Below are 22,749 nucleotides of genomic sequence, written 5' to 3'. Positions count from 1 at the left end.
GCTTGGTTAATGAATGAACAAATGTTACTTCTCAAGACCACGCTTAATTAACCAAAGCTCAACTGTTGGAATTATTCTAGGACCCAATTACAATATGGGTGGGGGGATTCTCTCATACACCCACACAATTCTCCTCGACTCCAGCTGGGTGTCCTACAGTCTAACTCAATTCTGGTGCTATCTACTTGGAAGTAGCATCAGGTCCTACAGGTGAAGGGCTCAGCCCCACAATTCTGCACCCCACCACCTCAGTTGCTAATCACAAGTCCAGGTTGTCACCAGGGCTTCTGACCCATCAGCTGTAAATCAGAGCTTCCCACGACCCCCTCTTCGGGTTTGATTAATTTGCTAGAGCGGCTCCCAGAACTCAGGAGAAGAGTTTACTTACATTTACCAGTTTATTATAAAAGGGTATGATAAAGGATACAGACGAACTGCCAGATGGAAGAGATGAGGGCGTGAGGCTTCCACGCGCTCTCTGTGTACCACTCTTCCATCACCTCCACCTATTCACCGACCTGGAAGCTCTCCGAGTCCCTACTGTTGGGATTTTATGAAGGCTTCCTCACAGAGACATGATCAATTACTAACTCCATTCCCGCCTTTCTCCCTTTCTGGAGGACAAGGGGGGGGGGTTGTTTGAAAATCCTAAGCTTCTAATCAAGGCTTGGTCATGCTGGTGACCAGCCCCCATTCAGGAGCTCACCCAGAGTGGCCTCAACAGAACAAAAGATGTTCCTAGTGTTCTTCTTTTTTTTGGGGGGGGGGCTGTGGCGGGTCTTAGTTGGGACACGTGGGATCTTTGTTGAGGCATGCGGGCTCTTCCTTGAGGTGCGCAGGCTTCTCTCTAGCTGTGGTGTGCGGGTTTTTTTTTTTTCTCTCTCTCTAGTTGTGGCCCGCAGGCTCCCGGACACTTGGGTTCTGTAGCTTGCAGCACGCGAGCTCAGTAGTTGTGACGCTCGGGCTTAGTTGCCCCGAGGCATGTAGGATCTTAGTTCCTTGACCAGAGATCAAACCCGGGTCCCCTGCATTGTAAGGCGGATTCTTTACCACTGGACCACCAGGGAAGTCCCCGCTCCTAGTGTTCTTATTACTTAGGAAGTTACAAGAGTTTTAGGAACTCTGTGCTAGGAACCAGGGGCAGAGACCAATGTATATATTTTCTATTATCTCACAATTGTCTATTATGGCGGACCTAATAGAAAATTTCTCTCTCAGATATTGAAAAAAACTTTGGAGCCAAGAGTTTTAATCTCTTTTTCTTTTGAGATTTGTTAATCAGCTGCAGTACTGAGCAGATCTGAGTTTCACCAATTCCGCCTTTTGCTAGAGAGAGGTAGTCCTTGAGAGAGGAGGATGGGAATTGATTTTGTTCTGTTTTGCTTTCAATTAATTTTTTTGTTCTTAATTTTTAAAAGTCAAGAAAGGTAAGAGCACCATTCTGTTTCTCCCTGTGCACATGTGACTTAACAAAATAGGGTTCAGATACACCTGAAACAACTGTGTCGAAAAAGTCAGAGACTCTTACGCAGCTATGCCTCTGTCTCCAGACAGGAGGATACGTTATCTGAAAAGTACAGGCCACTATGATGAAAGCTGATGGACTGACAATCCTAGATTTACTTTTAACTGGGCTGGGGGGAAAGGGGGGCATGGAAAATTCATGGTTGGGGGAAGCAAGTCCCTGCAAAGGAAAGATTAATGTTCTTGGTGTACAGAATTTGATACATTAATAACCACCCTGATTCAGAAAAGCTTAGATGAACAAACTTGTCGAGGCAACATTACCACAATCCTTTGGGGGGCCTGGAGGCCCTGGGTTTTCCTATGTATTCATGTGTCGATGCCAAGGTGGAAAAATGCCACTGAAAGAGGTTGGAATGCAATTTTCCCAAAGCGGGTAGGTGGGGAAGAAATCAAATGACATACGCTCGGAATTTCATTTTGACTCTCTCCTAAATGAAGATCATCGTTGATTAAGAAACTCAAGAGAATCAGATTTACACTACATTTATGTATTCATTCAGCCAACATTTCTTGAGCTGTAGGCCAGGCACCATGTTAGGTGCTGGGGCCTTGAAGCAAAATTCAGCTAAATACTCATGCCGGAGAAGCCCTCAGTTTACCCTGAAACGAAAATGTGGTGGATGGGATAGGGGGTGGGCATGGAGCTCTCCCAGCTCCTGGTGCTTTGGGAAAATGACCGTTCACATCCAGAGCCCCTGATGCTGGAAGTCATTCTACCCCACAGAGGTTGGTAAGCTATGAGTTGTCATGGCGACAGAGTAAACAGATGGAACAGGGTGTGAGGGCCCCAGCTGTGAGTGTACTGTCTCCTCCTCCTCTGCCTGAGTTCTAGCCTGACGCTCCCTTGCTTACTGCAGAGACCATTTTCCTGGATGTGGGATTTGGCTGGAGAAGAAGAGCAGATGGAAGGGGGCTGCTGGGAAGGGGACAGAATAGGAGAGACACTACAGATTCATACAGAATAACAAGTAAAATTTAGCGTAACACTTATGGGACCCTCCTCATGTGCCAGGCACTACTGCAGCCTCATCTCAGCTGATTCTCATCGTAACGCTCTGGCAGTCTTCTTTCCCCCAATATAGAGGTGAGAAAACTGAGGCTCAGATGGGCTGTAGATAAATTGCCCAAATAGGCAGCAGAGCTGAGCTGAGAATCTGAGTCTGTCTGATTCCCATGCCTGTGCTCTCAGCGCCGAGTTTCAGTGGTTCTGAACGGTATGTAGGTACAGCGAACCTGGGGGTGTGGAGGGGGCAGGGCTAAAATGCAGAGTCCTGGGCATAGCTCCAGACCTACTGAATCAGAATGTCTGGGGGCCAGCAATCAGAACACGAAGGGATCTTGCGGGTCTTAGAGATCTGAGTGGGGCCTGGAGACAGGAAGTGACTTTCCCCAGGTCCCAGGGTGAGTCAGGACTAGGATCCAGGTCTTCCACACCAGCTTAGTGGGCTTAAAGGTGTGCAGTGGGGTGCTGACAGGACACCAGCAGAGGATATGGTGGGCCCAAGCACTGAAAGTTGATCTTCATTTACGGTGATAAGGCTCCATCTAACCTAGAAGAGAGAAGCCCTATCTGGTGCTCATTGTATTTCTTTCCAGCATTGCCGCCTGCAAGGCGAACCCACTTCCTAGCCCAGTCACCAGGGTAACCATTACCCCCCACCTTGACAGTCAAATGCATACGCAGCTTCTTGCACCTACATCCAGGGCCAAGGGACCCAGCCCTATAATCAGCCTCCCGCCGCCTCTACACAGTCAGCAGTGCCAGCTCCCTGCTCTCGGGGCCCATCACCCCATCACCAATCTGCAGACACCCCTCCCCGTGCTCACACGCTGCGTGCTGCTTCCCTCGCCCACTGCCTCCCAGGAGACGAATGTGCAATCTGCTCCTGGTGTGTCTCATCACCTCTGGAGGGAGGAATCTGCCCTCGAGTTGGGGCACAACCCAACACACGTGGCCCGCACATGAGAAAAAACACCCCCTCCCAGAGGAGGGGCGCGGTGGCAGTGAACGCCCTCTCTCCCTCCAGAGACAGCTGAGGGGGCGGCTGGAGTTTGGAAGAGTTTGCAAAGTGACGATCAGGAGAGGGGCTGAGGCAGCTAACAGGGAGGAGGGCTCGGGGGAAGCTGGGCGCCCAGATCCTGTTGCTAATGAAGCAGCTCCCTGCCTGCCCAACCCCAGGGTGCTCTGTCGAGGAAACGGGAGCCCCCTCCATCACCACAGTCACCTGGAGTCTGCCCCTGCAGGTGATGGGGCTGGGCGCCCTGTGCAAGGACCTGTCAGAACGCTTTCATGAGGCTGGGCTGCTGGGGCCATGGAGGCCCCTTCAGGACTTCTAAAGGACCAATTCCATCCAGGCCACTCGATGCCCTGCTTGCTAGGCTGCACTCCTTTGATCTCCTTCCTCGATGGCTGGAGCCACTAAATGCTCCTGACCAGCTCTATGCTGACCTGGGCGGCAGACACCTGGGCTGTTCCCCTCCTCACTAGTCCTTCCCTCATCCGCCTGCTTGGGCACATCTTAGGCCGTCTCAGATTCTCTGCGTCTCCGCTGTCTCCTAGGCTCTGAGCCTCTTCAACCCTAAGGACCAGGGATTGCTGTCCTGATTACCTTACTTTCTCAGTTCCCTGCAGCCTGAGGGGTTGGAGCCTTCATTTCCTAACTGGGACTGAGCCCTTACTCTTGAGGGCTTGGAATCTGGCTCCCCCGGAAGCTGCTGAAAGAGCCAGGTGAAACCATTAGAGTGCTGGGGACTTAACTCCCCAAGGAGCCAACTGTGACCTACAGAAGGTAGACAGCAGAAGGAAGCCTTACCCGCCTGCTTCCCACGGGCAGTTTCCCGGCCTGGGCTTCTGCGTAGCCTGTCTGCAGACGTCCTCCGTGGCTGAACACCGGGCTGTGCCTCTTCACGAACTGGTGGCCAGCTCGGCAGCACAGTGCCTGCATCTGCTTCCCTTTCTGCCCCACCTCGCTTCACTCTCTTACTCTGGCTGCCCTAGGATTGCACCTCCCAACGAAGGGTTTTCTAGGGAATCTGGGCTAAGTCAGGACCAAGATTGAAAGAGGACAGAATCCTCATTCGATATTATCTAGCCTAATTCCCTCATTTGACAGAGGGAGCTGAGGGCCAGAGAAGTTAAGTGATTTCCTCAAGTTCACAGCTAGTTAATGGAGAAGCTATGCCTATTCATCACTTTAACGACGAATTAATAAGCACCTACCACGTACCAGGCACTATTCTAGGCCCTGGGAATGCAGCAGTGAATAACATGGACAAAATCCCTCCTTTTATGGAAGACAACATTTGAGTGGAGGGTTAGAGGGAAAAAAAGACCGTAAAAGAGATAAGTAAAATACTCAGAATGTTAGACTGATAAGGGCTGGTGGTGGTGATGGCTGGATATTATGGGCTGGACCGTGTCCTCCAAAATTCACCTGTTAAAGTCCTAACACCTAGTACCTCAGAATGTGACAGTATTTGGAGATAGGGCCATTAAAGAGGTCATTAAGTTAAAATGGGGCCATTATAGTGAGCCCTAACCCAATATGCCTGGTGCCCTTATAAGAAGAGAAAATTTGGACACATGAAGAGACATCAGGGATGCCACACACAGAGAAGAGACCCGTGAGGACACAGTGAGAAGGCGGCCATCTGCAAGCCTCAGGAGAAACCGACCCTGCCAACACCTTGATCTTGGACTTCCAGCCTCTAGACTGTGAGACAGTACATTTCTGTTGTCACCCAGTCTGTGGTATTTTGTTATGGTCGCCTTAGCAAACTAAAATGGATTTTATTTTCATAAAAGGCATCCTGAGCTGGCCTCACTGAGGTGACACCTGAGGAAAACTCTGAAGGATGTGATAGGGTGAGTTGTTTGCAACTCTGACGGAAGAGCATCCCAGTCGGAGGGACCTCAGGCTTCATGGCTCTGACGGGGCTCATACCTCAAGTGTTCAAGGGATAGCAAAGACGCCAGCGTGCGTACAGAAAGCAGAGTGGGTGAGGCAGAAACCGGGAGGCTGTGAGACCAGAGACGTGACGGGATGTGGGAGGACGTTCTCTGCATGAGATGGGGAGTTACTGCAGAGTTTAGAGCAGTGGTTCTCAATTGGGAGGAAGGGGATTTCGCATCCAAATTTGGCAATGCCTGAAGATATTTTCCATGGTCAATACTGAGGAGGAGTGAGGAGAGGTCAGGATCAGACACTGGTATCTAGTGGGTAGAGGCCAGGAATGCTGCTGAATATCCTACAATGTACAGTACAGCATTTCCCTCCAGCTCCCCAATAAAGAATGACCAAGGTCCGCATAGTAACAAGGTCGAGAAGCCCTGGTTTAGAGCACAGGATCACTCTGGCTGTGTTGGGAGTGACTTCAAAAGAAGAACAGGCAGCCTTCCCTGGTGGCGCAGTGGTTGGGTATCTGCCTGCCAATGCAGGGGGGCACGGGTTTGATCCCTGGTCTGGGAAGATCCCACATGCCACAGAGCAACTAAGCCCGTGTGCCACAACTACTGAGTGTGTGCTCTAGAGCCCGCGAGCCACAACTACTGAGCCCACGTGCTACAACTACAGAAGCCCGCACACCTAGAGCCCGTGCTCCACAACAAGAGAAGCCACTGCAGTGAGAAGCCCACGCACTGCAACGAAGAGTAGTGCCCGCTCGTCGCAACTAGAGAAAGCCCACGCGCAGCAACGAAGACCCAAGGCAGCCAAAAATAAAAAAAAATAGAATAAAAAAAAAGAAGAATGGGGAATTCCCTGGCAGTCCAGTGGTTAGGACTTGGCGCTTTCGGTGATGTGGCCTGGGTTCAATCCCTGGTGGGGGAACTAAGATCTCACAAGCTGGGCGACACACACACACAAAAAGAGGGAAGAACAGAGGCTCTGTTAATCCAGGGGACTTGGCCAGGGTGGCAGAAGATCTCCTACTATGCCAGTTTAGTGCTCCCTGCCTCCTCCCTCTTTCTCTTCTCACTTTCTCAACAAACATTAACAGAACACTTACTATGTGTTAACTGTTGTCCCAGGTGCTGGGCAGATTCCAACAGGTGTGGCCCACTAGGACCCTTGTCTAGTTCACCCAGACTCAAGCTGGTGAGAAGGGAGCTGTTACAGGGAGCAGGTGCTGACTTGGGGAAGTCCGCTTGGGGCTGCAGGGGGACCTCTGCAGCAGTTGTCAGCAGTTGCTGTCTACTCAGACACTAAAGAAAACACAGAATGAGCACTGGGTGGGTGACAGCTCACCTCGCCTAAAACTTGGAAATCATCCTAATGCCTCTGTCTCCCTGACCCCCACCCCTCCACCCCTAATCCATTCCCAGTTACCTCCAAAATCTCTCTTGTAGCTATTCACATTGCTCCATCTTTATCATCATGACTCTAGTCCAAGCAACTATCATTTCCTACCTGGTGTCTCTATCGTCACTCTTGTGCCCCTAGAATCTTTTATTAGTTAGGACAGATGGGCCATGCTGCAGTAACAGAAAACTCAGTGAATTCTCAGTGGCTTAACACAAAAAAGGTTTATTTCTGACTTATGCAAAAGTAGGTAAGGTGGACCTCCTCCGTCAGTCTCCTAACTCTGTATTTCTTCCATAGCCGTTATCATACTTTGTAATTATCTATTTAATTCTATGATTATTGGATCAATTTCTATTGCTATCCCTAGGGTGTGTGCTCCTTGATGGTAGGGCCTGTAACTGGCTTGCTATGTATCCCTAGACCTAGAACAATGCCTATAATATACCTACAATTAATGCCTTAATATAACATACAAAGTAGAATTCTTGAAATATGTTTTGAATGAATGAATGGACGAGTGCAGTGGCTACACTACAACTGGAAACCATATCATCTCCCAGATCTAAAAAATTCTAAAATACTTCATGCATAAAACATGATATGGAATACATATGTATACTTTAAGCCTAACAATAAAACACTCACATATCACTACACTACCCAGTTCAAAAAATAACACATCACTTGGGACTTCCCTGGTGGTCTAGTGGTTAAGACTCTGTGCTCCCAACGCAGGGGCCCGGGTTTGATCCCTGGTCAGGGAAATAGATCCCGCGTGCCACAACTAAGACCCAGCGCAGCCAAATAAATAGATACATAAATACTAAAAAAAAAGACTCCATACTTCTACTGCAGGGGGCTCGATCTCTGTTCAGGGAACTAAGACCCCACATGCCAAGTGCAGAGCGGCCAAAAAATTAAAAAACGAAAAAAACACATCACCAATGTCTACGTGCCCCTCCCTGATCACATCTCAGTCCTAGAGATTAACAAAAGACTGCATTTTGTGTCTACCATCTCTTTTTCCTTTTCATCATTTTAACCACATATGGATATTACATATACTATTGTTTTTTTTTGTTTTTTGGTTTTTTTTTATTTTTTTTTATTTTTTATTTTTTATTTTTATTTTTTTATTTTTTTAAACATCTTTATTGAAGTATAATTGCCTTACAATAGTGTGCTAGCTTCTGCTTTATAACAAAGTGAATCAGTTATACATATACAATATGTTCCCATTTCTCTTCCCTCTTATACTATTGTTTTTGAACATTATGTAAATAGTATCACACTGTAGATAATCTTTGGTGATTTGCATTTGTTGGTCAACATGTTTGTGAGATTTATCTTTGTAGAATTATGTAGTTCGGGTTCATTTTTGCCATCATAGTTTCCATTGATTGAGTATAATACAACTAATTTATTCTCCTGTTGATGGGCATTTGAGTTGTTACCAGGTTTTTGCAATTATAATTTGTACTGCTGTGAACTTTCTTGTGCATGTCTCTTTGTGCAAGAGTGCAAAGAGTTCCTCTAGGGTACATAGTAGATACCTTGAAGAGGTAAATTCCATTTTACAAGTTAATGCCAAATTATTTTCCAAAGTGGCTTCCAAAGTGTTTGCACCAATTTTCACTTCCACCAACACTGTCCAAGAGTTCCTTTTGTTTTACATCCTTCAGACACCTGATGCGGCCAGACTTTAAAATTTTTGCTTCTCTGGTGGGTGTCAACATTTACCTTCTCCTGATAATTAGTGAGGTTGAGCTTCTTTTCATAGGTTTATTAGTGGTTCTTCTTCTGCAAAATGGTTGTATATATATTGCCCATGTTTCCACTTAGTTGTCTTCTTACTGATTTTTTTGGAATTCTTAATTCTGGACAGCAATTCTTCTTTGGTTATTTTCTTGTAAATATCTTTTCCCAGTCTATAGTTTTTTTTGTTACTGTCTTTGTGTCTTTTGATGAATACGAGTTCTTAATTTTAAGATAGTTACATTTATCACTTTTATAGCATGTGCTTTTTGTTTTGTATAAGAACATTCTCCCTATTCTGATGTCATAAAACTATTCTTCTATATTTTCTTCCAAAAGTTTGAAAGATTTGTCTTTAGTTTTTTTTTTATTCACCTGAAATTGATTTTGTCTATGGTCTGAGGTAGAAATCTAATTTAAATATTTTTCTCATTATTGCATTATAATTACATTAGTTTCCTACTGCTCCTGTAACAAATTACCACCAATCTAGTGGCTTGAAAAACACAAATTTATTATCTTACAGCTCTGGAACTTAGAACTGGGTTTCACTGGGCTAAAATCAAGGTGTCAGCAGGGGCTACACTGCATTCCCATCTGGAGGCTCTAGAAGAAGTTTTTTTTTCCCCTTTTCCAGCTTCTAGAAGTTGTCCCCTTGAGCCCTCTTCCATCTTCAAAGCCAGCAATGGCCGGTCAAGATTCTTTTGTATCACATCACTCTGACACTGACCCTTCTGCCTCCCTCTTTTACTCATAAGGACCCTTATGATTACACTGGGCCCATCTGGATCATCCAAGATAATCTTCCCACCTCAAAATCCTTAAACTAGTCACATCCTTAAAGTCCCTTTTGCCACGTAGGTAACAGTCACACATTCAGAGGATTAGGATGTGGACATCTTTGGGAGAGCATTATTCTGCCTCCCACAATAATCAACTGATTCAGCACAATTTATTTAATCTTTTCTGAACCTGGGTACCGGGAAACACTGGTCTGGTGGTGGTAATAATAATAATAATAGCAGATAACTGGGACCCGGGTCTGATCGCGCAGTTCTCACGGCCTGGTCTGGGGCGGACCCAGGAGGGGAATTCCCCCAGCCGCGATCCCCATGGGGCTGTGTTTTCCCTGTCCCACGGAGGCCGCGCCTCCTTCGCCGGACCTGGAAGAAAAAAGAGCAAAGCTTGCAGAGGCTGCAGAAAGAAGACAGAAGGAGGCTGCATCTCGGGGCATTCTGAATGTTCAGTCTGTGGAAGAAAAGAGAAAGAAAAAGGAAAAAATAGAAAAAGAAATGGCTACATCTGGGCCCCCACCAGAAGGTGGCCTTAGGTGGACAGTTTCATAAAGCATAACATGAGTGAAAGAGTCTACTGCCAATAAGTAATATCTGCAATCAAGCGGACATCCTCAATTTAATTTCTTCTCTTTGAATAAATGAAGATTCAGACGTCGTAATTTTAGTCTCTTAAATGCAGTGCTTTTTCAAAATTGAATATTGAAAATGCTTTTGATTGTTAGACTTAGGAAATGGCCAGACCTTTCATTAAATACTTATTTTCCCTACATTTGCTCTTCTGCAGACAGTGGGTGATTTGCCGTTTTTTAGTAGTTAAAACATGGGCCTAAATAGTGAATATATATTTATATACTCCATGGAAAAACTCTGCATACACCTCAGATATTAAAGTTTGCACTTGTATTTTCCCTCCTTTATAAAATGACCTAGCTATTTATAGTTTGCTGATTAACCTTTTATCTCTTTATTTCATTATATGTGAAGACTTTTGCTTAAACTTATGGACTTAGTGCCTTTAAACTGGTCATCAGGGAAAATCTTGAAAAATCATTTGAAGGGCTTATATGAAGGAACACTGTAAATTTTTATAACTTACTAAGAAATTAATATTTGTAGAAAACATTGAATTTCCCCTAATTTATTTCCTACTTCTGTAGCTTATAAAATTAACATACTGTGTTTTACATTATAATACTTTTTTTTTTTTGCTTGCTGAGTTTAAAATATATTAGTGGTGCCATCAGAGGGCAGTGATGTACTATTATACAGTACCAGATTCAGCTCCGTCAGAGGGCAGTGACGTACTATTATACAGTACCAGATTCAGCTCCGTCAGAGGGCAGTGACGTACTATTATACAGTACCAGATTCAGCTCCGTCAGAGGGCAGTGACGTACTATTATACAGTACCAGATTCAGCTCCGTCAGAGGGCAGTGACGTACTATTATACAGTACCAGATTCAGCTCCGTCAGAGGGCAGTGACGTACTATTATACAGTATCAGATTCAGCTCTATAAAGATCTTTGCAGTAATTGAATGAGTTAAACTAAGAATCTGGATGGGTTAAATATAACAAAGTATAGTGGTAATGTGTTTGTCCAAATTTCATAGGTGTTTTTATTCTTTTATATTTATTAAAGAATGATCATAAGATTTATATAGATGTCAAATTGCCAAGGCAAGTATGAATATATGAAAGAGAAATATGTAAGTACTGTATTTAAAAAGGTCTACTTTAAACATAAAAATATTGTGAGGTAATTCTATATGATACATTGCCATAAACTTTGTAGATTTTTGTTCATTTGTAACATGTATTATAGCATATTTGGTTTTTTGAGGTTTTTAATATATAATAAGCTAAAATAGAAGAATTGCTGTGTCTTTTAATTTGGTTGCTCTTTTGGATGACAAGGCCACAGTCTGAGCCCTAAATTAGAATTTTCAAATATTAAGTACAATAGGGACTGTAAATGAAATAGACCAGCTCATTTGATTTACAAAAAGGAAACTGAACCACTATCTCGCTCATCCTTCCCACAAATCTTGTGTTATGTTGCAGTATGTTATATATGTTAATTTTAAAGAGTTTGAACTATAATATAGATCTCTTGACTCCTCTTTGGAAAAATCACTTCCTTCTATTACAGAATGAAATATCTGTGACTATCCAGGCAAGATATGTAGTTATAGACAGGTTCAATTTTCAGTTTTAGAGAATTAGCGGTATGTTTGTTCATAAAGGATAGTGAAGTCATTGAATTATATTTTAGAAATATAATTTTTGACTTTTTTGGACATGATTAAATTTTCCAAGGCAGAAAGGAAAAAGGAACATTAATAGACGAATGGATATAGAACCAGAGCATACTATCCTAGAACTGTGCACGTCCTTGCTTCTGTTTTACTATGGAAAGAACAATTTTATCTGTATTACAGCTTGGATTGGTGTAAACAAAAGGTTTACATCTAGGGGACAATGCTCTATTTCTAATAGCAGTTTATATCCAAATACCATGCTTATTTACTGTTGAACCAAGAATGTTGTGCTGATGAATTGCTTTCTAGGAACAGTGGGATATGCCATTCCCGCCAACCATGGCCTGCCTCCATGGGTGTGATCGTGTTTCCTCAAAACCACATGGGTTGCATGGGCTAAGGGGTGATACTCAATGTTAGGAATAGTGTTAGGAAGGGGAAGGAAAAAGGGGAGACTGGATGCATGATAGGAAACCAATAAGTGACTACTTAAAAAAAAATGTATATGCACATACACATATTCCAAGAATCTTCCTCAAAGGTATGAATCAGTTCCTGATGAAACCTTAGCCTAGAGCCAGTTTCCCATAATTCATAATTTAAATAGGAAAGCATTATAATGATTGATATGTCACCCAAACTCCCCAAACAAATTACTAAAATAAAACCAAACAGTAAAATGCTTATATGTAACTATCGTGTTGAGATATAAAATGCTTAAATCACTACTTCTTCATTCTAATCATTAAACTATTACTATGGTAACAAAAAGTTGTATATTACCACACAGCCCCTTTGCTAACATGCTGCATGTTTTTTAAAACATCTGTATGTGATACTTTTGTTCCACTGATTGTATTTGGAATGTAATTAATAGTTTTGTTATAAATGCTGTACTGCCTTACAAGGTACAAATATACATTTTCCTATATAAATAATAATAATAATAATAATAATAGCAAACACTGAATGTTTGCTGTGTACCAGGAATTTCTCTAAGCATTGTATGCATACTACCTCACTTAATACTTACATGACTTTATGCTAAGGCCAGTACTATTATTTCTATCTTAGAGATGAGTAAAGTGAGGGACAAAGTGATTAAGTACCTTTCCTACAACAGGAAATGGCAGAGCCAGGACTCGAACCCAGGCAGTTGGGAACAAATGTTCATTGAACCATGTTCAATGAACAAAATAAATACATAAATCTAGCTTCCCTTAGCTGCTCAAGCCTAAGTCACATAACTTCTTTGAGCCTCAGTTTCTTCATCTATAAAATTGGAAAAGTGGTGCATCTCTTCTGCATTTCACGGGGCTGCTCTGAGGACACATCGAGACAAGCTGTAACAAAGCAGTTCAGATAAGGAAAACAGGGCTCCAAGAGTCACTCCACTGCATGTCACTGGCAGAGCCAGGACTGGGACTCAGGTTTCCTGGCAAGGTGGACTATTTCCACCAGAGGGTGGGAACTACAGCAGGCACAGCTGTTCAAATTGACTATTTCCCCTTCATCAACCTCATGCCCATGAAAGCTGTGTCTGTGTAGTTACTCAATTGTTCATTAAGAATGTCATCAAGTCTCAGAGGATGCTGTTACAAAATTCAAATATGAGATAACACTTCTTAGCTGAGACAGGGTAAAGCGTACAAGTATTGTTTAGTAGCAGCTACAAATCAAGGGGAAAAGGAAGAGAATTTCAGAAATTGACAGAAGGGGGAGGCTGCAAGGTATCTGCTAAGGAAAACCACCTCCACCATGTCTTTGCTTCTTCTCCATCCTGATCCCATCAAGATGCACTCCTTTTCGTTTTCCCTTGAATTCTCCTTAGTGGAGTAGGTATCAGAAAACCTGACTTTCAGCTTTGGGGTAATGCCTGACCATATTTTGCTTTGACCTTCAAGGCAATATTGAAAAAAAAAAAAGAAAAAGGGCGAAGAGTGGGAGGATTCACTCTACCAGATATTAGGACATATAACAAAGTCATAGCAATAAAATCAGTGTAGCACTGGTACAGGAACAGATCTAGATCAACAGGAGAGCAATGAGAGCCCAGAAACAGAGACAGGTGTCTATGGAGACTTGGCTTACAACACAGATGCCGTCACATCTTGGTGGGGAAAAGATGGATTGTTTGGTGGGTACTGCTGGGAAAACTGGCTCAGCATGCACAGAAAATAATATTGTATTCCTATTTGCAGTACATGCAAGGTGAACTCCAGATGAATTAAGACATGTGACAGGTAAAAGTATGAAGCAAAATAGGGAAAAATGTAGGAGAATATTTTGCAGCCAAGCGTAGGAAAAGATCTTTAAACAAGACCCCAAAAGCACTCTTCACAAGGCTGAAATTGGATGCATTTGGCTACATCAAAATTAAGGATTTCCCCTACACTGTAGGATAGCAAAGACCAAGCTAAAAGGATGCAAGAAAGACTGGGAGATACTGGCAATGTCCAAGGCTGACAAGGGATTAATATTTAGAATATGTAAGAAACTTTAAAAGTTCCCTCAGAAAAATAATAGGAAATTTAGCAGAAAAATAGGCAAAAGATGTAGCAGGTAGTTCACGGAAGGAAAAACATCTCTATGGCTCTTAAGCATATGGAAAAACGGTTATCACTAATCATGAAAATTAAAATGTGATACTACTTTACCAATGCCAGATTAATAGAAATTGGGACATAATACCAAATGTTAGCATATAAAGTGGAGAAACAGGAACCTTCCTATCTTCATGTGCCATTGGTGGCAGTGCAAACTGGCAAAGCCATTCTGGAGAGTACCATGGCAGAGTGAAACCAAGCAGTGTAGACTCCGTGATCTAGCAACTCCATTTCTCTCTTATGGTCCATAAGAGACACGTGTAATACCCATTCCAGCATTGTTTGTGATAACAAGGAACTGCTGGCAACCTAAGTGTTCACTGATTAAGGAACTGGTAAGTAAAATGTGCTAGACGCACAAATCAAATACTTTTAGTGGTCAGAATTAATGAACCTCTGGTATACACAGCCCCACGGATAGATCTCTAAGACATCATGTTGAGGGAAAAACAAGAAACAGAATGAGTTCTTATCACAGTACCATTCGTGTGTATTAAAAATAGATACTTAAACTAAAAGCAGTATCTTTCGAGGATATATACATGTACTCGGACATATCTTAAACGAGACAGAATGCATATGGGGGGTAGAGAAACGGGAGGGTGGAGAGGGAATGAGTGGGAAATAATAAAATAAAAAAGAGTTGGGTGTTGCTCTTAGGAGCGAAGAGTATGATCAACAAAACTTTTGTCGCTGAGGTCCAAAAAAATGGCCCCAATCCCCCTTCCATCGCTTCCTACTCTTAACAGAATCAAATGCAAGCAACTCAGCGTGGCTGCCCAGACCTGGGCTTTTTTCCATAAAGGACTTACTTCTCTACCTTGCCAAACACTCGGTTCCCCGCACTTCAAGCTCTACTCTGCCTGCACTTCCTACAACCCAAACACACCCAGGCTTCAATCCGAAATGGGCTCTTATTTCTCTGGGAAAAATCCTGTTTAAGATCCAGTTTAAGCGTCTCCTCTCCAGGAATCCTTTTTCTGACGGCTGCCCTTCCCACATGCTAACGCCTCCCGGACTGTATGCTCATGCACCCCGTCCCCATCAATCCCGCACACATCAAGTTCTATTTCCTTATCTTGGGTACACACCCCTCCCTCAGGGATAGAGCAGTTACGCAGATCTTCGCGTCCACAGATCGTGCGCTGGGGTGGGCGGTCCCACGAATAACCGCAGGATAATTCTAGCAACTTAAGCAAGATCCCAGCCCACCTCCCTCTCCTTTGTTTCGCCTCTTATTGGTTCAGCATCTCCGCCCCCGGCGACCGACCCCACTCCTCCTCCACTGGCCGCTGGGAGTGGGAGGCTCTGCGCACGCGCCGCGGCTTCGGGCGCGCTCGGTCGGGGGCGGGACAAGGGGAGAAAAGGGCAGAGAGACGAGGGCGGTAGGGGGCCGCCGCGACGTTGCGCGGCAGTTGCGTCCGGCCCGCGTGCACGCGAAGCCCGGGAGGGGGCGGGGCTGAGGCGGGCACCTCCCCACCCAGGCCTCGCCCCCGCGGCCCGCCCGCACATATAGCCCAGCCCCCTCGCCTTGGCTGCGCCGCCCCCTCGCCTTGGCTGCCCCACCCCCTCGGCGGCCGCGCTCCTTCTCCCGCCGCCTGCTTGCCTCCCGCCCGGCTCCTTCGGCCGAGAGCGGGAGAAAGTCCTGCTGGTGGGCGGCCGCGGAGCTGCGCGCGTCCGGCATCCCGGGGCCGCTCCGGCCCGGGCGGCTAGGGGGCCCGGCGGTCCATGCATCCGCCGCCGCCCGCCGCCGCGATGGATTTCAGTCAGAACAGTCTGTTCGGCTACATGGAGGACCTGCAGGAGCTCACCATCATCGAGAGGCCGGTCCGCCGGAGCCTCAAGGTGCGCCCCGGGGAGGAGGAACTGCCCGCAGGGCGCCCGGCGGCTTGCCCCTACCCCGACCCCAGCCCGTCCGCTCCCCGAGGCGGCCCGGGACCCTCTCGGAGTCCTGCTGGCCCCCCAGTCCTCCTCCAGTCCCCGGCCGCCGTGTTACCCTAACCCGGCCCTTCTCGGGCCCCCTTCTTCGACGTGGCTCGGGTTTTCCCAGCCTGGACCCCCAGGCCCGAGGGACGGGCATCCGGAGCCAGCCCGCGATCCCTCGGACGCCCTCGGTTTTCTAGTCCCCCGGCCCAGCCCGCCCCGGGCCCTTTCCCCAACCGCCCCCCCCCCCAGGAACGGCCGGTCGAGCCCCTGTCATTCGGGCCAGCGCGGCGTCCTCCCCCGCGCCGTCTCTCTCGCACAGCCGGAGCCCCTCGGTTGCGGTCCTTCTTGCCCCGGCCCTGCAGGAGCTGCCCCTCGCAGCTGCAGCCCGCTTATCCCGCCTCCTCTCCTTGGGGCTCCCCCTCCCCCCGCTTTGGCTCCCTGGTGCTGCTGCCCGGGTTCAGGCCCCAGTCCCACTTCTCAGTCTACACGGCCCCGACTCTTCCCCTACCTCTCCCAGAGACACCCCAGATCCCATGCCCCTCCTCCCCCATCAGAGCGAGCTCCGGTCCCCCAGTCCCCAAGTCAGCCCGGGCCTCCCTTCACCTCCCAACTAGCACCCATACTAGGGCCGTCCTGCTACGGGTCTTCAAAGCCCTCTCGACCCTTTGTCCCGATCCTGAGTCACCACGTGTCCTTACCTTCCAGCCCCTCCAGGACTCTAGCTGGGACCCTGCTCTCCAACCTCCTTAAGAGAGTCAACCTTCACTAGGCCCCCCACCTCCCGCTAGCTCCCCGACCCCGCAGAGTCATCTTCCGCCCAGCCTCCCAGAGGCTGCAACCCTCACTGCTGGCAAAACTAGTGACCGACCGCCACCCCCTCCGCCCCCCATTATAGCTCTTTTCACTCCCACCTGCCGCAATATCTCGAATCTTTGATTTCCTTCCAGTCCCAGAGTTTATTCCCTTCCCTCCCCCACTCCAGATTTCGTCTTTCTCATTCTCCCTCGGCTGCAGTCTTCATTCCCCCTTTTAAGCATTTCCTGGGATGGAAATGCTGGCGAAAGAGTCTTGGATATTAGAGACTAAAAGTATGTATACATTTTATATATATACATGCAATTGATTTCAGCAAGTTTCTGAAGCCACAACGTGATTCTCAGGCTTCAATCTAGAAGCTAGAAGAGTAAACAAACAAACAAAAAGCCCCCAACCCCCCAAACTCCACCACCTAAACCCAACAATTAGAGACGTCTGAGGTTTGAGGGCGTCAGACCCATGATTAGTTTTCAGTGATAACGCTTAATTGTGAAACTTTTTCATTAGTCCATATTCAGATAGGGTCCCTGGAGGCAAGACTGATCCGATGTTTGTGTGCATAATTTGTGTTTTACACTTGACAGACACCAGAAGAAATAGAAAGATTGACAGTTGATGAAGACCTCAGTGATATTGAAAGGGCTGTTTATCTGCTCAGGTATTTCATAAAGTCTTTTTGTGATAATTGCTGCTTTTCCTGTGGCAGCATCCACAAATGATTTCTGAAATGTCATGTTACGGTTCTGTTTAGATTTACTTAACCACTTGAACAGAGTACTTTTGCATGCGCAGCACTTAATTATGTTATAAATTAAGATTTAGATATGGACTTATGAACTTGAGAACCGAAATCAAATAAGATACCTAGCTTATAGAATATTGCTTGGAGGAGGAACAGAACAACTAATGGTTTGAGTTGAATCTCATTTAAAAAAAAAAATCTTGCAGCTTTGGTTGTCCTCACATAAGATCCAATAAATTTAGATGAGACTTAAGAATATCCAGTGATTAATTTTAAGTTAGTTGCAGAGTATGAACTTTATATGCTATTTACTGTACAGAAAAAAAATCCACAAATATGGTAGTTCAATTTTTTTCCTTCAGGATAATCCTGTTTATATTACTTCTGCTATGTGTGCTTTATAATTTTGCCTGAGAGATTTTAAAATTTAATTGAGCCTACTCTCACTTAAGTTTCATCTTACAAGCGCTACAGAATTGCTTAAGCCAAATGGTATTACAAATATTTACAAGATTTCTCTCAACTATTTTAAAAATTGTGTTGTGGATTTAGCTTCTTAAAAGCTGATGTGAACATTAATGAAAATATCTATAAAAATACTTCAGAAATAGAAATTTTCCTAAGGCATTTTGTGTACATTGTTTTAAAATTTTTCTTGCACATTTTTCCCCCCTTTTGGCAAATTAGTTTTCGCTTTTTTTTTTTGGAATCAGATTTTGAAAACTGGTGTTATTTACCTCCTGGGATATTTGTCATCCTTGTTTCCTTAGCTCAGGTCTACTTTGCCGGTTTCAGGTGCTGGCAAATTTCTTCTTCTTTCTTGTTTTATAGATCATGTTTCTAGTCCCATGATATTCACTGAATGACCCTGTTAAAAAAAAAAAAAAAATCTCCTCTCCTTGACTTCCATTTTCTTAATTATTCTGTAGCCTATTAGTGACATCTTGGGTTCTATTCTTGTCAGAATTTTAGCATGCTTACAATTTAGACCATTCTCTTCAATAATTCTGTTACTTTAAAATGTTTCTGGATCTTAGACCTTATGTTGGGGTTATTCCCCCTCATCTTTTGGTGATTTATGGTAGCCTGCTCTCATCGTTTCTACCTATTTGTTTTATTTTATTATTTTTAAAATTTTCATTGGAGTATAGTTGATTTACAATGTTGTGTCAGTTTCAGGTGTATATCTACCTATTTATTTTAAAGGAAAATGGTTTTATCTATGTATGAATTAACAGTATGTGTTTTTGACGTTTCATAGAGAATATGCCTTTTAACTTATTTTGATAATTGTGTAATATTTGAAGTACTTTATTCCTTAATGATTAACATGTCCAATATGGTGAACAGTAGTTGTAAGCATCTGCCTTTTCCCACATTTCTTTTGTTTGGAGTAGGTAGACAACTGGTGAAAATTTGGATAAGCTTCTTTTAGCGTACAGCAGTTAATGACTTGAAGTCAGTGCCTACTTACTCCTACTAAATTCTCTCCGTATAAATGCTGGCTGACAATGAGGAAATAGAGAGTTTTGCTCTACTTACTTGCGACAGCAGATACCTTATTTTAGGTATCAGTGACAAGGCTTCTTTTTTAGGATAGCTTATTTTCTATTTTGCTTTTATTGTTAGCGAACCAGGTCGTCTAAGTTGTTTGAATTTCTCAGACACAGAACGTAAGTTTCATCCAGTTCTGGAACTGACAAAGCCCTTACAGAGGCAGATGGGTCCTCTCATTCTTAGGCAAGAGAGTTTTAAAAGAGATCTGATATCTCCTTTAGTGTCTAGTGGCTCATCTACCTTGAAGGAGGTTTGCAAGGTGACTCAAAAGGCAAACACTAGCTTGGTTGTGCATGGGCTCTCCAGCTGAGTTCTTCTTTTGTATTCCTACCATCTCACCACCTCCTGGGGGAAAGCGGGATTTCACCTTTAGGCCAGCTTCTGAAGGGATAACAAGACGCCTGCCTGAAGGGTTCTTTCTTCCCTGGGATTCAGGAGAGGGTGTGGGATTGTCTTATGGACATGTTCCAAACTTTGCCTCTGTTAAAGCTGTTAAAGCCTCTTCTCTCATGTATTGAGCCTTCTATTTTAAATGTAACTTATTCCTTTTCTTTCCTATTTGTACTTCTCAATGCTGTAGAATCTAATACTGAGTCCTTTTTTTCCCTCTATGATTTTCAGGTTTATTTTTGAGTGCTTTACCTTTTCCGCTGTTTTGGATATTTAATATCCAGAATTTTCCTCTTTGCTTTTGAATGTCAGATTTGTTTCTGTAGCTCTCTTATTTTTGTACATTAAATCTATTTTGGAAGATTATGTTACATTAGATTTCAGAGTCAAATGTATAAGTATCGGTAGGAAATGCTTTATATTAGTGGAGGTTCTGATAGCATTTAAACTGAACCTAGTATCTAAAAAAGCATTATATTGGACTGCTGTCCAATGAAAAACAAATTACACTGTTCATTATCTTACCCTAAAATATGGCAGATCAATTATTAATGCTATTTTCATAATTAAGTTTAGAACATTACAGTATTTGAAGATTTGACACAGATGATTCTGTGGTTTTGCATAAATATGATGCTGATATACCCATCTGTGGCATTTAGCACTGAAACAAAACAACTTTCCTAATAGTCACAGCTTGTGGCTTAGTCAAAATCATATCACAATATCTTCTTTTAGTTCTCTCTCTTCTTTGTGATTTTGGTGTATATTTTAGGAATAATTTTGTTAGAGAAGGGTCCTAAGTTTGTACACTGTGCTTTCATTAGGTAAACCTTTACTCACATATCTCTAGTTGCCTGTCAGATAAATTCCAGACCCTTAAGCTTGGCATAAGTGACTCCATCTTAGCTCTGCAATGGGATGCCCCACCAGGCCCTCAACTTTTTTTTTTAATGGCTTCATTGAGGTGTCGTTCATATGCCATATGGTTCACCCATTTATAGTTGAGTGGTTTCATGTATTCATAGAGTTGTGCGTTCATCACCACAATCAATTTTAGAGCATTTTCAGAAGAAACGCTGTACCTATTAGCAGTCAGTCCCCACTTCTGCCCAATCTTCCCAGCCTTTGGGAACCACTAGTCTACCTTCTTTCTTTATGGATTTGCTTATTTTGGACATTTTATGTAAAATTATGCAATATGTGGCCTTTTGTGACTGATTTCTTTCACTTAGTATAATGTTCTCAAGGTTCATGGGCATTGTAGCGTGTCAGTACTTTGTTTCTTTTTACTGCTGAATAGTATTCCACCGTGGGAGTATATCACATTTTGTTTGTTCATACGCTCGGGTTGTTTCCACGCAGTCCTTCACTTTTTGAAGCAGTCGTGCTGCCTTATTCACTGTCACTCAGATACATCACATTCATCCTTAACTCTGCTTTTCCCCATCCTGGAATACCTTTCGTTATACCTCTCCAATATTCTCCATCCCCAGGATCCAGCTGTAATCTTGCATCTTTCATAAGGCCTTCCCTAACTGCTGAAACTACATGGATCTCAGGCTCTCTGAGCTCCCATATCACTTAGTGGCTGCATACCTTTGAATTCCTTAACTTGTGTGTGTGTGTACGTTGTCTTCAATAGACTGTAAGCTCTCAGAGGGTAAGCTGTTTTTTATTGTTGTTGCTGTTTTGGTTCTTTCTTGTTCTGTGCTATGATATAAATACATACCTCTTAATGGAATAAAGTGTGTTTATTTATCTTAAGATGACCAAAGTGCTAGATGAATTAAGCAACTTTTGACTTTTTTGTATTGTAGGCAATAGAATCAGACAGATTTAGGTTATGTCCTGTTCTACCACTTACTATCTGTGTGACCATGGGCAAGTTATTATGGTTGTTAAATCCTGGTTTTCTCATCTGCAAAGTGGAAAATAATAATTCTTGTTTCCCAAGGTGGTTGTATTATGTGTAGAGCCCCAAACACCAAAAAGGTACCCAATTGATACTAATTCCCTTCTGTTTCTTTTGCCATGTCCCTAATTCCTTACTCCTTAGGTGCTCAAGGTACATTACAAACTTTTAAAAGAGGATAGCAGTATTAATTTTGTCTTCCAATAATTTAATAAAGTAATAGGCAAGTAAAGTATATCAACTGAAGTTTGTGATAGATATCTATTAACTTCCTTTGCTAATAGTATTTATCAGAATCTTCACATATTATACTTATTTTAAACTGATGCTGAGGTCAGCCTGTTTAAGCAATATTTGCTATTTATATTATGCATTAAATGTGTTGATTGGTTAATGTACCTAACCTAACTTTTATGTTGCTTACTTTCACAGTCATTTAAAAACCGTTTGTCACTTTGCACTGTGAGTTTTAAAACATTTCGCCCTTTGCCTTTTAGGGACAGTCAGATAAAGTACATCGTTAATTAGGAACTTTTTCCCTTTTCTTTCTCTCCCCCCCACCCCCTCCCCTTTTTGAAAAAAATAGGAGTAAGTGCTCCCCCTAGTGATACCACAGAGTGAGACTCTGCAGCCAAATCTGGAAATAAAAGTGCTGTAAACTGTGTCTATTGCTAATCGCATTTGGGAACTCTTGCATTCAAGACTAGCACAGGGTAGCAACGAGGTCATGAGGAAGAACTTTGCTACCGGCTAGCTTTTGGTTGTTTTCTCTTTAAGACTACCTGTCCTATTTGCTGGGCAAATGGGAAAAGTTGTGTGAAAATCTCCTTTGTATGCCCTTATTTCTAAGACCTTCTGTATCACCACACTTCTTTTGCCTTTACTATTCTTTTGATTTCTTTTTTTATTTGACACCTGTCATTTAGTACTGTTTTGGTGAGGTGGGGTGCTTACGGGGTGTACGTGTGTGAGAGAGAGAAAGAGAGAGAGAGTGTGTGTGTGTGTGTGTGTGTATGTGTGTGTGTGTGCATGTGTGTGTGTATGTGTGTGTATGTGTGTGTATGTGTATGTGTGTGTATGTGTGTGTATGTGTGCGTGTATGTGTGCGTGTGTGTGTATGTGTGTGTATGTGTGTGCGTGTGTGTATGTGTGTG

General features: G+C 43.8%; 2 protein-coding genes across 7 annotated transcripts in view; both read left to right on the top strand.

Moving 5' to 3' along the window:
- The window catches only part of LOC130707501 (cyclin-Y-like protein 1), a 142,619-nt gene that overhangs the window by 39,958 nt on the left and 79,912 nt on the right, over window positions 1-22,749 (top strand). The window contains exons 1-3 of one of the 6 annotated variants that reach the window (XM_057542236.1): window positions 15,748-16,094; window positions 17,158-17,263; window positions 17,576-17,649. The exons of 2 other annotated variants lie outside the window; for them this stretch is intronic. In XM_057542236.1, the coding sequence (XP_057398219.1) occupies window positions 17,607-17,649 (43 nt within the window). In that variant the 5' untranslated portion in view covers window positions 15,748-16,094; window positions 17,158-17,263; window positions 17,576-17,606. Of the gene's footprint in view, window positions 1-15,747; window positions 16,095-17,157; window positions 17,264-17,575; window positions 17,650-22,749 lie in introns of those variants that run through there. 3 more of the 6 variants (XM_057542235.1, XM_057542237.1, XM_057542241.1) reach the window with 3 other exon arrangements.
- On the top strand, window positions 7,979-10,267 carry LOC130707506 (small VCP/p97-interacting protein). Its single transcript, XM_057542291.1, has one exon. The coding sequence runs from the start codon at window positions 9,698-9,700 to the stop codon at window positions 9,929-9,931; it is 234 nt and encodes a 77-aa protein (XP_057398274.1). The 5' UTR covers window positions 7,979-9,697; the 3' UTR covers window positions 9,932-10,267.

Source organism: Balaenoptera acutorostrata, chromosome 3 (genome assembly GCF_949987535.1).
Source record: "Balaenoptera acutorostrata chromosome 3, mBalAcu1.1, whole genome shotgun sequence".
NCBI lineage: Eukaryota > Metazoa > Chordata > Mammalia > Artiodactyla > Balaenopteridae > Balaenoptera > Balaenoptera acutorostrata.
The sequence above is the reverse complement of the archived record's forward strand: the minus strand, read 5'-3'. Positions and strand labels throughout refer to the sequence as shown.

Coding starts and splice junctions, on each gene's coding strand:
- LOC130707506 (XM_057542291.1), top strand. CDS start 9,698: ATGGGGCTGTGTTTTCCCTGTCCCACGGAGGCCGCGCCTCCTTCGCCG.